Below are 15897 nucleotides of genomic sequence, written 5' to 3'. Positions count from 1 at the left end.
GTTACCTAGCAGTAAATAGGTACCTGGGAGTTAGACAGCTGCTACGGGCTGCTTCCTGGGGATGTGTAACAAAAAGGAGGCCTGGTCGAGGACCGGGCCGCGGGGACGCTAAGCCCCGAAATCATCTCAAGATAAGATACTACCAGCAGCATGGCCAGGAATGGTAACATTCCGTCCCTCTTCCCCTAGTGCTAATGGTGCTGCATTAGTGAATGTCCCGCCTACCTTACTTCCGGCCGCCATACTTTTCCCAGCACCACATTTTCCGGAATCTCACGCGTCCCCTCACCTCATAGGTTAGAGAAGATGAAGTTAGGTTAGATTAGGTGAGGTTAGGCGAGGTTCGGTTAGATTACATTATGTTAGGATATATAGGCTAGTTGCTTGTGTCCACATTACATACAGAAATCACAATAGCGTGATACATCAAATGAACAAATCCACAAGGGCCGTGACGAGGATTCGAACCTGCGTCCGAGAGCATCCCAGACGCTGCCTTAATCGACTGAGCTACGATTAAGTTTTCAACTCCTTTTACCATGTCGTAGCTCAGTCGATTAAGGCAGCGCCTGGGATGCTCTCGAGCGCAGGTTCGAATCCTCGTCACGGCCCTTGTGGATTTGTTCATTATGTCCGCATGTTTCTGGATGGACAAAACAGTGTGTCAGCACAGGGAGAAGCACCAGGACAACACACGAGGCCACAAAGTTGCCACAGTATAATGACTGGACGTCAATACTCTCGCTGTAATCCATAAAATGGTGAATATGTACATAGGAAATGTTATTAAAACTTGTTGCAGCCATACACGCGAGAGGGCGTCCGTGTAGCACCGACACATTTACTGCTCTCTACCACTATTTGATATAATTTGGCAGCACGATTATCTAAGTGAATTTATATACAGTATATACATATTTTTTGAGCACGATAAACCTTAGTTCTTAAAGTCAGAAATTAAAATAAAAAATTCCAGTTGGAAATTCCTGCGAGGAATTTCAGGGTCTGGGATTTCTACCCAAACAAACATTACCATAACGAATCAGTCATGTCCCATACCCTTCTGTGGTACATATAGTGGCTCCCATATACAACACCCTAACACCATCATCCTCGGTAGAATTAATCGATATAAGGGCTAATACAACATCGAGAAGCAATCCAATAACAAATCTGATTTAATCCGACTTGGATTCCACCCCAACCCGACGCCATGGGGATAACGGTTGTCATGACGACCGCCAGGCTGCCAGAGGCCGGCCCTGTCCCTCCATTGCTTCAGCTCCGTCATTTTTACCATGGATGTTTAAGGCTGGTTTTCCCGTGACTTTACATTGATTATTCAGATCAGTGATATGATGTTGTTTGGCACTGTTTTGAACACTGCTATCAATGTAAGGAGCAAATTGTGGAGAAATTTATTGAATGTGTAAGATGCTATTTGAGAACGTTCTCATTGGTCGGCTGGGGCAGTAGGTGGGTGTGAACTGAACGTTCTCATTGGTCGGCTGGGGGCAGTAGGTGGGTGTGAACTGAACGTTCTCACTGGTCGGCTGGGGCAGTAGGTGGGTGTGAACTGAACGTTCTCATTGGTCGGCTGGGGGCAGTAGGTGGGTGTGAACTGAACGTTCTCACTGGTCGGCTGGGGCAGTAGGTGGGTGTGAACTGAACGTCCTCATTGGTCGGCTGGGGCAGTAGGTGGGCTGTGAACTGAACGTTCTCATTGGTCGGCTGGGGCAGTAGGTGGGCTGTGAACTGAACGTTCTCACTGGTCGGCTGGGGGCAGTAGGTGGGTGTGAACTGAACGTTCTCATTGGTCGGCTGGGGCAGTAGGTGGGCTGTGAGCTGAACGTTCTCACTGGTCGGCTGGGGCAGTAGGTGGGCTGTGAACTGAACGTTCTAACTGGTCGGCTGGGGCAGTAGGTGGGCTGTGAACTGAACGTTCTCACTGGTCGGCTGGGGCAGTAGGTGGGCTGTGAACTGAACGTTCTCACTGGTCGGCTGGGGCAGTAGGTGGGCTGTGAACTGAACGTTCTCACTGGTCGGCTGGGGCAGTAGGTGGGCTGTGAACTGAACATTCTAACTGGTCGGCTGGGGCAGTAGGTGGGCTGTGAACTGAACGTTCTCACTGGTCGGCTGGGGCAGTAGGTGGGCTGTGAACTGAACGTTCTCACTGGTCGGCTGGGGCAGTAGGTGGGCTGTGAACTGAACGTTCTCACTGGTCGGCTGGGGCAGTAGGTGGGCTGTGAACTGAACGTTCTCACTGGTCGGCTGGGGCAGTAGGTGGGTGTGAACTGAACGTTCTCACTGGTCGGCTGGGGCAGTAGGTGGGCTGTAAACTGAACGTTCTCACTGGTCGGCTGGGGCAGTAGGTGGGCTGTGAACTGAACGTTCTCACTGGTCGGCTGGGGCAGTAGGTGGGCTGTGAACTGAACATTCTCACTGGTCGGCTGGGGCAGTAGGTGGGCTGTGAACTGAACGTTCTCACTGGTCGGCTGGGGCAGTAGGTGGGCTGTGAACTGAACGTTCTCACTGGTCGGCTGGGGCAGTAGGTGGGCTGTGAACTGAACGTTCTCACTGGTCGGCTGGGGCAGTAGGTGGGCTGTGAACTGAACGTTCTCACTGGTCGGCTGGGGCAGTAGGTGGGCTGTGAACTGAACGTTCTCACTGGTCGGCTGGGGCAGTAGGTGGGCTGTGAACTGAACGTTCTCACTGGTCGGCTGGGGCAGTAGGTAGGTGTGAACTGAACGTTCTCACTGGTCGGCTGGGGCAGTAGGTGGGCTGTGAACTGAACGTTCTCACTGGTCGGCTGGGGCAGTAGGTAGGTGTGAACTGAACGTTCTCACTGGTCGGCTGGGGCAGTAGGTGGGCTGTGAACTGAACGTTCTCACTGGTCGGCTGGGGCAGTAGGTGGGCTGTGAACTGAACGTTCTCACTGGTCGGCTGGGGCAGTAGGTAGGTGTGAACTGAACGTTCTCACTGGTCGGCTGGGGCAGTAGGTGGGCTGTGAACTGAACGTTCTCACTGGTCGGCTGGGGCAGTAGGTAGGTGTGAACTGAACGTTCTCACTGGTCGGCTGGGGCAGTAGGTAGGTGTGAACTGAACGTTCTCACTGGTCGGCTGGGGCAGTAGGTGGGCTGTGAACTGAACGTTCTCACTGGTCGGCTGGGGCAGTAGGTGGGCTGTGAACTGAACGTTCTCACTGGTCGGCTGGGGCAGTAGGTGGGCTGTGAACTGAACGTTCTCACTGATCGGCTGGGGCAGTAGGTGGGCTGTGAACTGAACGTTCTCACTGGTCGGCTGGGGCAGTAGGTGGGCTGTGAACTGAACGTTCTCACTGGTCGGCTGGGGCAGTAGGTGGGCTGTGAACTGAACGTTCTCACTGGTCGGCTGGGGCAGTAGGTGGGCTGTGAACTGAACGTTCTCACTGGTCGGCTGGGGCAGTAGGTGGGCTGTGAACTGAACGTTCTCACTGGTCGGCTGGGGCAGTAGGTGGGCTGTGAACTGAACGTTCTCACTGGTCGGCTGGGGCAGTAGGTGGGCTGTGAACTGAACGTTCTCACTGGTCGGCTGGGGCAGTAGGTGGGCTGTGAACTGAACGTTCTCACTGGTCGGCTGGGGCAGTAGGTGGGCTGTGAACTGAACGTTCTCACTGGTCGGCTGGGGCAGTAGGTGGGTGTGAACTGAACGTTCTCACTGGTCGGCTGGGGCAGTAGGTGGGCTGTGAACTGAACGTTCTCACTGGTCGGCTGGGGCAGTAGGTGGGCTGTGAACTGAACAGGTCTGGGTGCTGTAGATGGTATGATGTACCACCCAACATCACCACGGTGTAGTGTGGCTCGTATCGTTGGATGAGACTGGTAAATAATAATTTTACAACAGTATATTGTTATTACTCTAATTGAAATCAAACCGAAAGACAAGCAGACACACAGATGTACTCATATAAAATTGACGTTCAATTTATAATTATTATTTCGTAATAAGATCTAAGACCAATACATTGGTAAACATCTGTATAACTTTCCGAACGGTTCAATCGTTCAGCATAAGATCTAGAATTTAGATAAAATAACAAAAAATACATTTCAGCAACAATTACAATTTGCTAAAGTTCTGTTCATCTCAGGAAAATATAAAATAAACATGAAAATAAATCTAAAAAATTATACTCCACGTTGAAAACTATTCCACTGAACTGGCCACAACTGAATGGTGGAGTCACACTTGCGGGGCTCGAAGCCTGGCATGTTGTTCCTCGCCTCTGTACACAAGCGGAGTGATCATAGCATTTGTGACCCCCAGCTGGGGGATGTGTGACCCCCAGCTGGGTGCTGCAGGAATGTGTGACCCCCAGCCGGGTGCTGCAGGGATGTGTGACCCCAGCTGGGTGGTGCAGGGATGTGTGACCCCCCCAGCTGGGTGCTGCAGGGATGTGTGACCCCAGCTGGGTGCTGCAGGAATGTGTGACCCCCCAGCTGGGTGCTGCAGGGATGTGTGACCCCAGCTGGGTGCTGCAGGGATGTGTGACCCCCAGCTGGGTGCTGCAGGGATGTGTGACCCCAGCTGGGTGCTGCAGGGATGTGTGACCCCCAGCTGGGTGCTGCAGGGATGTGTGACCCCCCAGCTGGGTGCTGCAGTGATGTGTGACCCCCCAGCCGGGTGCTGCAGGGATGTGTGACCCCCAGCTGGGTGCTGCAGGGATGTGTGACCCCAGCTGGGTGGTGCAGGGATGTGTGACCCCCCAGCTGGGTGCTGCAGGGATGTGTGACCCCCAGCTGGGTGATGCAGGGATGTGTGACCCCCCAGCTGGGTGCTGCAGGGATGTGTGACCCCCCAGCTGGGTGCTGCAGGGATGTGTGACCCCCAGCTGGGTGCTGCAGGAATGTGTGACCCCCAGCTGGGTGATGCAGGGATGTGTGACCCCCCAGCTGGGTGCTGCAGGGATGTGTGACCCCCCAGCCGGGTGCTGCAGGGATGTGTGACCCCCAGCTGGGTGCTGCAGGGATGTGTGACCCCAGCTGGGTGCTGCAGGAATGTGTGACCCCCCAGCTGGGTGCTGCAGGGATGTGTGACCCCAGCTGGCAGCTGTAGGGATGTGTGACCCCCCCCAGCTGGGTGCTGCAGGGATGTGTGACCCCCCAGCTGGGTGCTGCAGGGACGTGTGACCCCCCCCCCAAGCTGGGTGCTGCAGGGATGTGTGACCCCAGCTGGCAGCTGTAGGGATGTGTGACCCCCCCAGCTGGGTGCTGCAGGGATGTGTGACCCCCCAGCTGGGTGCTGCAGGGACGTGTGACCCCCCCAGCTGGGTGCTGCAGGGATGTGTGACCCCAGCTGGCAGCTGTAGGGATGTGTGACCCCCCCCCCAGCTGGGTGGTGCAGGGATGTGTGACCCCCCAGCTGGGTGGTGCAGGGATGTGTGACCCCCAGCTGGGTGCTGCAGGGATGTGTGACCCCCCAGCTGGGTGGTGCAGGGATGTGTGACCCCCCCCCCCCCCCCATCACCCAAGACTAAGGGTAGCACCGTGTGTGTCAGGACCTGGACCAATGTTGTATACACTACCTCAACTCTGCACATGTTGAACCAATCGTCAAGGTACTCTACAAGCTCTTGTCATATCATGGAACTGTACAATGGAGCGAAACTGGCGGTAAGGGGAGTATGTCACGGTATCCAAACGTTCAGGCAACATACCTGCCCGAGCCTAATGACCGGACTTTGTGTTTACTCAAGTTGGGTAGTGAGGCCTGACATTCCGGAGCCTTTGGTTGGGATTCTCTCCACTAGAACACACATTTGGCGGCAAACACCGAGCCGCAGTGACGTTCGATTTACAGTAGGAAATTCTCTACATATTACACCATAACGTCAACTGGTAATGTTAATCCCCAGTAATGAAGTGCACGGCCGCTTTACCTGTGGATTATCAGCTGATGAGTGTAAACACGCTCGCTAATGGCGGATCACTGACACGTGACACGCGATCACTCTGGCAGACATGTTTACATTGCAAAAGTTATGTGAACATGACATTGAAAATAATCACATATTTAACGAATTCTAGGATATACATATATATTATATATGGCGGGTTGAACATATTTTGTGGTGTGTTACTTGATGGGTGGATTTCCTGAGTGTTGCTGGGTACGGGATGGTATATTAGAGTCTGGTTTGACGCAGTTACAACATTTTACATTCATCTCAACTCCTGAGGGAGTCGTGCACCGGTGCTGCCTCTCGTGTAAACCTTTCCGCCAATTTTCTTTGACACAGGATTAGATTGGATGCTTCATAGACTATACGGCATTTTTATTTGTGTAATACTGTATAGTTTATGTCGGTGTTGACGTGTCCTATCATGGCCAGAGGGAGGCAGGCTACATGTGACTCTGGTCGAGCTTCAGCGCACCAGCAAAGTGTAATGTAAGGTTGAAATGCAGCAAAATACTACTTACAGGCTTGTAAAACACTGCCAAGGATTACAATATAAGACAAGTGGAGCACCATTGTTATCATGTGTACAAAATCATATAACAAAATGCAAGACCGCCTTAAGGATACCAAGACCTGCAACTGTCCGTGCAACAACACAACTGAAGACAAAGAGGCACAAAACCTTTGCTACGAAGCCACGAAGATATTGAAGGATCCTTATCACTGTACACCCACTTTATTATCCCTTTCTCACCAGACCCAGATATATCTCCCCGTGTGCCTTGTCTATAACACACGTGACAACATTCCCATGTACCGAGTCGTATCATGTATGACCCCCCCCCCCCCCCACACACACACACTTGTTGTGCTTTAGCAAAAACTCTTTGTGTAATCTATTACCAACAATAGCACTGTCCATGTTAAAGATTTAACATTCACCGTGTTGAATCATTCACGAGAGAAAACATTAAGAAGCTTACCACTCCCCAGGGCCAGATTCACGAAGCAGTTACGCAAGTACTTACGAACGTGTACATCTTTCCTCAATCTTTGATTGCTTTGGTTACATTTATTAAACAGTTTACAGGCATGAAAACTTCCCAATCAACTGTTGTTATTGTTATAAACAGCCTCCTGGTGCTTCGGAGCTCATTAACTGTTTAATAATTGTAAACAAAGCCGCGAAAGATTGAGAAAAGATGTACACGTTCGTAAGTGCTTGCGTAACTGCTTCGTGAATCTGGCTCCTGGTCATCTACCTTCCTCTAAGTTCGACCTTTGTGTACTCAGCAAGGATGTCATCGCCCTGGTCGACCTATACACTCACAATTACTTCTGTTATGACTGTGAACGCTGTCGTCAACAACTGGGCATAACAATGGCTTCTCCAATTAGTACTGTGCTGGATAATTTATTCATGGAACTTATTGAAGCAGAACCATTATCTAGCATCGTGTCATCTCTGTGAAACGGCTTCGTTATGTTGATGATGTCTTGATCATCACACTCCACCGTTATGGTGATGATGTCTTAATCATCACTCCACCGTTATGTTGATGATGTCTTAATCATCACACTCCACCGTTATGTTGATGATGTCTTGATCATCACACTCCACCGTTATGTTGATGATGTCTTAATCATCACACTCCACCGTTATGTTGATGATGTCTTAATCATCACACTCCACCGTTATGGCGGATAATGTTCCAAAAAGACAATTGAAGTTAAATCTAGAATACACTTTACTTTAGAAATAGAAAGATATTATTTATTTTCCTAGACACGCCAATAATGGAAGATAGTGACACAGTGAAGTACATAGTGCACAGCACAGTGACCGTTCATTTTCACTCTCACCTGCCAACCCATTCTCGCACTTGCTTACGGTTAATATTGGCTTATTTAATAAGTGCATATGTGACATACTATTTGATTGTAAATATTTTAGTTTACCTTGAAAAGCTTTATAGAAAACACCGACCTCACCTAACCTTCTTAGGATGTTAAGATAAGCATCTTATTGTTTCTTATTTACAATTATTACTTAACCTATCAACGGTATAGGTTAGGTAATAATTGTAATTAAGAAACAATAATATGCTTATCTTAACATCCTAAGAAGGTTAGGTGAGGTCGGTGTTTTCTATAAAGCTTTTCAAGGTAAACTAAAATATTTACAATCAATTAGTATGTCACATATGCACTTATTAAATAAGCCAATATTGACAGTAAGCAAGTGCGAGAACGGGTTGCACCTGCTACATAGAAGGCCCCGGGTTGGCGCCTTACTTTCACTCTCACCATAACAAGAGGACTAAACTGTGTGTAGTTATTAGCTTGAGAAACCCCGTAGGAGCCGTGATGAGGATTCGAACCTACACTAACACTACCGTCCACTAACACACACTAACGTGAGGACACATCACGATAGTGGCATTACTCTCTCTCTCTCTAGTTATTACCTTCCTTCTCCAACCTTTTACAGGTAGTCAACAGTTTATTTATATATACAAGAGTTCTTACAGTCTCGTACAGCCACCAGCACGCGGAGACTTGCGGCCAGGTCCTGGATCATAATTTTCCCCGGCATACGACCCGCCAAATCGTTTAACAATAAGGTATACATTCCCTGCTGGGTGAACAGAGGCTACAGGTAAGGACTGGCGCCCGGTCAATCCTTCCCGGCCAGGATACGAACCCGGGTCAAAGCGCTAGCAAAGCGCCGGGCGAGTGTCTTACCACTGCGCCACGGGGACTGGGAGAGTCTCCGTGGCGGAGTGCCCAGTTCTTCGAAGACAAGAGGAAGTTCATCTCAGATTCCTTCTTAATGCCTAATACCTTACATCCTTCGTTACGTGTTGGTGTTGACCAGTCACTAAGATGACCACCACTAGTACTAAGACAAGGTGTGACCTACCTTAGTACTAGTGCTGGGTACTAAGGTAATACCCACCTTAGTACCCACCAATTAACTACTCTGAGGTTACCTTGAGGTGTTTTCCGTTCTTAGCGACCCCGTGGCTCGGTAGTCGACCAGGCCTCCTGGTGCTGGACTGGTCAACCAGGCTGTTGGTTACGTGACAAACATAACCTACACCTCTAATAAAGCTAATATGGGAAGTGTACACAAGGTTGTACACTCTCGAGTGTAGAGATCAACTACACCCTCACAGCCGGGGTGTACACAAGGTTGTACACTCTCGAGTGTAGACATCAACTACACCCTCACAGCCGGGGTGTACACTATGTCCTGTACAAGTGCTGACTCGCAACACGTAGGGGGGAACATGGTGTAACTTACACCCAGTGATTTACCAACACAAACCTCCAGCTGTGATGATGACGACACTTGCCACACACCAGCAGCAGCAGCACTTCATGACCTACACCTGACACTTGTCACACACCAGCAGCAGCAGCACTTCATGACCTACACACGACACTTGCCACACACCAGCAGCAGCAGCACTTCATGACCTACACCTGACACTTGTCACACACCAGCAGCAGCAGCACTTCATGACCTACACACGACACTTGTCACACACCAGCAGCAGCAGCACTTCATGACCTACACACGACACTTGCCACACACCAGCAGCAGCAGCACTTCATGACCTACACACGACACTTGTCACACACCAGCAGCAGCAGCACTTCATGACCTACACACGACACTTGCCACACACCAGCAGCAGCAGCACTTCATGACCTACACACGACACTTGTCACACACCAGCAGCAGCAGTAGCACTTCATGACCTACACACGACACTTGTCACACACCAGCAGCAGCAGCACTTCATGACCTACACCTGACACTTGTCACACACCAGCAGCAGCAGCACTTCATGACCTACACACGACACTTGCCACACACCAGCAGCAGCAGCACTTCATGACCTACACACGACACTTGTCACACACCAGCAGCAGCAGCAGCACTTCATGACCTACACACGACACTTGTCACACACCAGCAGCAGCAGCACTTCATGACCTACACACGACACTTGTCACACACCAGCAGCAGCAGCAGCACTTCATGACCTACACACGACACTTGTCACACACCAGCAGCAGCAGCAGCACTTCATGACCTACACACGACACTTGTCACACACCAGCAGCAGCAGCAGCACTTCATGACCTACACCCGACACTTGTCACACACCAGCAGCAGCAGCAGCACTTCATGACCTACACCCGACACTTGTCACACACCAGCAGCAGCAGCAGCACTTCATGACCTACACACGACACTTGCCACACACCAGCAGCAGCAGCACTTCATGACCTACACACGACAATTGTCACACACCAGCGGCAGCACTGCATGACCTACACACGACACTTGTCACACACCAGCAGCAGCAGCACTTCATGACCTACACACGACACTTGTCACACACCAGCGGCAGCACTGCATGACCTACACACGACACTTGTCACACACCAGCAGCAGCAGCACTTCATGACCTACACACGACACTTGCATCACACCAGCAGCAGCAGCACTTCATGACCTACACACGACACTTGTCACACACCAGCAGCAGCAGCACTTCATGACCTACACACGACACTTGTCACACACCAGCGGCAGCACTTCATGACCTACACACGACACTTGTCACACACCAGGAACAACATGTTAAGAGACCATGTACACAGCCGCCAACTATCACATACACCACAACACAATTGACCACAAAGAAGGAAACTTGAAATTCGTCATTTATTGATAAATTAAAGCTTTATATATATATAAATTGGAAGACAATCCCTCGCTTCACCTCGCTGACACTAACACAGTTGCACCTGACAAAGGCCTCTTAGGCGATACGTCATCTATTGTTTAAGTCAACTATTCCTGGTGATTCTCTGCATTGTTGCGACAACAGTGATTGACGGGCGCTTCAATGTTATTATTAGTGTTATTATTATTATTATTGACAAACTTGCTACAATACCGTAGTGATGAATGAAGGTGGAGAAGAGACGTAAAGTCTTTTATTATATTATAAGTAAGTGTTCAAATATTCGGATGAACGTTCCATCTTTAGGCTTAATGAAGAATGTTGGTTCACCCGAAAATGTGGTTTAGAAATACTCTTACACGTTTAATGGGTCTTTTCCCTCACCTTCACTATTATTATTATTGTTATTATAAACTAAAGCACAGTTGTTAGTTGGTATGGACTTAGCTTGGTGTTGGACTTTAGGCCTATCAAGGTCGCGAGGGTTATGAAGGGCGCCACAACAGCTTAGTGACCCGCCAGCTGGGGCAGTTTACCCCTCAACATAGTTCAGGACTAAAGTAAACTCACAGTGTATGTATACCGAGAAGCAGTATACACCTCTCTGTGTATACTTCCATGTATCACCCCTGATGGGTCACAATACACCATGTATCACCTCTGATGGGTGTCAATACACCAATGTATCACCCCTGATGGGTGTCACAATACACCATGTATCACCCCTGATGGGTGTCACAATACACCATGTATCACCCCTGATGGGTCACAATACACCCATGTATCACCCCTGATGGGTCACAATACACCATGTATCACCCCTGATGGGTGTCACAATACACCATGTATCACCCCTGATGGGTCACAATACACCATGTATCACCCCCTGATGGGTCACAATACACCATGTATCACCCCTGATGGGTGTCAATACACCCATGTATCACCCCTGATGGGTGTCACAATACACCATGTATCACCCCTGATGGGTGTCACAATACACCCATGTATCACCCCTGATGGGTGTCAATACACCCATGTATCACCCCTGATGGGTGTCACAATACACCCATGTATCACCCCTGATGGAACACAATACACCCATGTATCACCCCTGATGGATCAAAATACACCCATGTATCACCCCTGATGGATCAAAATACACCCATGTATCACCCCTGATGGATCACAATACACCCATGTATCACCCCTGATGGATCACAATACACCTAGATTATGACCAATCCACTTCCCCACACAGTGTGGCCCGGGCGTGTACAAGGAGGCTGGACCACAGTGTGAGGACGCCCCACACTGGCCCGGGCGTGTACAAGGAGGCTGGACCACACTGTGAGAGCGGCCCACACTGGCCCGGGCGTGTACAAGGAGGCTGGACCACACTGTGAGGACGACCCACACTGGCCCGGGCGTGTACAAGGAGGCTGGACCACACTGGCCCGGGCGTGTACAAGGAGGCTGGGCCACACTGTGAGGACGACCCACACTGGCCCGGGCGTGTACAAGGAGGCTGGGCCACACTGTGAGGACGGCCCACACTGGCCCGGGCGTGTACAAGGAGGCTGGACCACACTGTGAGGACGACCCACACTGGCCCGGGCGTGTACAAGGAGGCTGGGCCACACTGTGAGGACGACCCACACTGGCCCGGGCGTGTACAAGGAGGCTGGACCACACTGTGAGGACGACCCACACTGGCCCGGGCGTGTACAAGGAGGCTGGGCCACACTGTGAGGACGACCCACACTGGCCCGGGCGTGTACAAGGAGGCTGGACCACACTGTGAGGACGACCCACACTGGCCCGGGCGTGTACAAGGAGGCTGGACCACACTGTGAGGACGGCCCACACTGGCCCGGGCGTGTACAAGGAGGCTGGGCCACACTGTGAGAGCGGCCCACACTGGCCCGGGCGTGTACAAGGAGGCTGGGCCACACTGTGAGAGCGGCCCACACTGGCCCGGGCGTGTACAAGGAGGCTGGGCCACACTGTGAGAGCGGCCCACACTGGCCGCGCTCCTCCACAATAATATCCCGACACGTTTTCAGTTATGTTTAATTGAAACAATGTTGACAAACTCACCCTTCCGGCCTTGATTATTTAGTTGTGGTTAAAAAAATGTGTTTTGTGTGAGGGTCGCGGCGGGAATGTTAACTACCGCGTGTTTGGGAGCGTGAAGGTTGTACCGCGCGGTGTTTGTGCGGGGGGGGGGGGGGGGGGGAGGTGTTTGGGGGGAATTTAATTACTGAACTGTTGCATGACCTTGTAACGAGGCTACAGTGGGGGGGGGGGGGTGAGCCTGGCCGGGTGTGTTTATGAGGGTGTGGTGTTGTGGGAGTGTACTCACCTAGTTGTGCTTGCAGGGTCGGGCATCAGCTCCTAAGCCCCGCCTTTCGGCCATCATTAGTGTAACGCAGTCATTTTCCCGCGTTTTTCTTATCATATTTACATTTAAAACTGTGTATCGAATTGGCTTCGAGAATTCATCCAGGTGGTTCCACTTATTTACAACTCTTAGACTAGGAGAGTTCTTTCTTACATCCCTGCGACTCATTTGCGTTTCCAGTTTCCAATTATGTTCTCTCGTTCTACTGTTTGAACATTGCTTCTTCATCTACTTTATCAATCCTCCCTTAGTATCTTGTACGTTGTTATCATGTCTGCTCTATTCCTTCTTTCCTTTAGTGTAGTGAGGTGCCTCAGTCTCTCCTGATAGTTCAATCCCATTAGCGCAGGAACGAGCCTTGATGCATATTTTGTTTAACTTTCTGAAACTTTTTTTGTGTTTCTTTGGCTAGGGTTCCCATGCATGGGCAGCATACTCAATAATAGGTATCACGAAGGATGTATACAGCGTCCGGAAGGGATCTTTGTCCAGGTTCCTGAACAACAACCAGACTTTTCTTATTATTATTATTATTATTATTATTATTATTATTATTATTATTATTATTATTATTATTCTACCACAGACGTGGCCACACATTTACAATGCTAACCAGCATATATACATTTTCTTCTGTCCTCCATGGACAGGGTTAGAGATGTGTTAAACATATAGTTAAGGGATACCAGACGTTTGTCAGGAAGGAATATGCAGCCGTCGTTATTCTGCTGTTGAGTCCCTCTGGAGTTAGGTCTTGAGTTGTGTTCACTCCTTTGTTTTCTATTTTTCAGAAGTTGTCAGTTGCCTTCCCCTTCATACGGTGCTGTATTTCAGGTCTCCTTACCCCAAATGTTATCCTCATAACCTTGCATATGTCAGGGTTAAAGTCCAGTAGCCCATTTCTCAAACCATCTCGAGAGATTATCTAATTCATCTTGAATTGCTGTCCTCCTTCGCTTGTATCTGCCTCTTTATCTTAGCATCTTCAGCAAACACTGGCAAGAATGTGCTGCTTACTTCCTCTGTTACATTGTTAATGTAAATTAGGAAAGGGATGAGCTGCAGCACCGACCCTTGAAGCACTACACTCGTTACCTCTCTCTCTCTCTCTCTCTCTCTCTCTCTCTCTCTCTCTCTCTCTCTCTCTCTCTCTCTCTCCAGTCTCATAACTCTCCTCTTACTATGACTCCTGGTCTTCCTGACCGGTACTCCTTCACCCACTTGAACTCACTTCCGGATACACCAGCCTGTTTTTATAGCTTGTATGTGAGTCGCTTGTGAGAACAGTGTCGAAATCTTTCTGGTAATCCTGGAAAATGAAGTCTGTCCTGCCCTCTTTATCCTGTCTAATTATTGCCATCTTGTCGTTGAACTCTATTAAGTTTGTCCAGCAAGATTTTCCTTTGATGAATCCATGTTGATTCCTTGAGACAAAACTTATGTTCTAAATAATCGACGAGTCTTCGTTGATTACTCTCTCTAAGATCTTACAGCTAATACTGGTTAGCGATACCGGTATGTGGTGTGTGTGTACTCACCTAGTTGTGCTTGTGGGGGTTGAGCTTCGGCTCTTTTGTCCCGCCTCTCAACTGTCAATCTACTGGTGTACAGATTCCTGAGCTTCTCGAGCTCTATCATATCTACATTTGAAACTGTGTCTGGAGTCAGCCTCCACCACATCACTTCCTAGTGCATTCCATTTACTAACTACTCTGACGCTGAAAAAGTGCTTTTTATTGTCTCTATGGTTCGTTTGGGTACTCAGCTTCCACCTGTGCCCCCATGTGCGTGTACCACCCGTGTTAAATAATCCATCCTTGTCTACCTTTGTAAATTCCCTGAGAATTTTGAATGTGGTGATCATGTCTCCCCGAGCTCTTCTGTCTTCCAGCGACGTGAGATGCAGTTCCCTCACTCTTTCCTCGTAACTCATGCCTCTTATGAACAAATCCACAAGGGCCGTGACGAGGATTCGAACCTACGTCCGAGAGCATCTCAGACGCTGCCTTAATCGACTGAGCTACGACATGGTAAAAGAGTTGAAACCAGAAGTTCTACTGAACTTACTTGGATCCTGCAGCCTCTGCGAGACACAAACCAGGGTTTTACACAACTCCCCCCTGCACTCGAGCTATGTTAATAGGCCGTTCTACCTCTTCGCTCTTCATTACAAACAGAAATCACAATAGCGTGATGCATCAAATGAACAAATCGAAGTTCGAACAAATCGATTTGTTCATCAAATGAACAAATCGCCCTTCGAAGTAAGGGCGAAGAGGTAGAACGGCCTATTGACATAGCTCGAGTGTATGGGGGAGTTGTGTAAAACCCTGGTTTGTGTCTCGGAGAGGCTGCAGGATCCAGGTTCAGTAGAACTTCTGGTTTCAACTCTTTTACCATGTCGTAGCTCAGTCGATTAAGGCAGCGTCTGGGATGCTCTCGGACGTAGGTTCGAATCCTCGGACAGGCCCTTGTGGATTTGTTCATTTGATGCATCCGCTATTGTGATTTCTGTGTGTCATGCCTCTTAGTTCTGGGATTAGCCTAGTGGCATACCTCTGAACTCTTTCCTGGGACTTCATGTGCTTGACAAGGTACTGGCTCCATGCTGGGACCGCATACTCCAGGATTGATCTTACATATGTGGTATATAAGGTTTTGAATTCCTTACACAGGTTCCTGAAGGCTGTTCTGATGTTAGCCAGCCTCGCATACGCCGCAGATGTTATTCTTTTGATGTGGGCTTCAGGAGACAAGTTTGGTGTGATGTCAACTCCTAGATCTTTCTC

At 49.6% G+C, this 15897-nt stretch overlaps 1 protein-coding gene across 1 annotated transcript; it reads right to left on the bottom strand.

Moving 5' to 3' along the window:
* Positions 1 to 1631: 1631 nt before the first annotated feature.
* Positions 1632 to 14468, bottom strand: LOC138365258 (uncharacterized). The gene is made up of 3 exons (XM_069325529.1): positions 14340 to 14468; positions 3114 to 3857; positions 1632 to 2720 (listed from the first exon to the last, which is right to left on the bottom strand). The coding sequence occupies exons 1-3, from the start codon at positions 14466 to 14468 to the stop codon at positions 1632 to 1634; spliced, it is 1962 nt and encodes a 653-aa protein (XP_069181630.1).
* Positions 14469 to 15897: the final 1429 nt, after the last annotated feature.

The sequence above is a fragment of the Procambarus clarkii genome, chromosome 16 (genome assembly GCF_040958095.1).
Source record: "Procambarus clarkii isolate CNS0578487 chromosome 16, FALCON_Pclarkii_2.0, whole genome shotgun sequence".
Taxonomy (NCBI): Eukaryota; Metazoa; Arthropoda; class Malacostraca; order Decapoda; family Cambaridae; genus Procambarus; species Procambarus clarkii.
The sequence above is the reverse complement of the archived record's forward strand: the minus strand, read 5'-3'. Positions and strand labels throughout refer to the sequence as shown.

Coding starts and splice junctions, on each gene's coding strand:
- LOC138365258 (XM_069325529.1), bottom strand. CDS start 14,468: ATGGCAATAATTAGACAGGATAAAGAGGGCAGGACAGACTTCATTTTC. Junction 3,858..14,339: donor ACAGGCTGGTGTATCCGGAA/GTGAGTTCAAGT, acceptor ATTATTTACCAG/TCTCATCCAACGATACGAGC. Junction 2,721..3,113: donor CCTACTGCCCCAGCCGACCA/GTGAGAACGTTC, acceptor CTACTGCCCCAG/CCGACCAGTGAGAACGTTCA.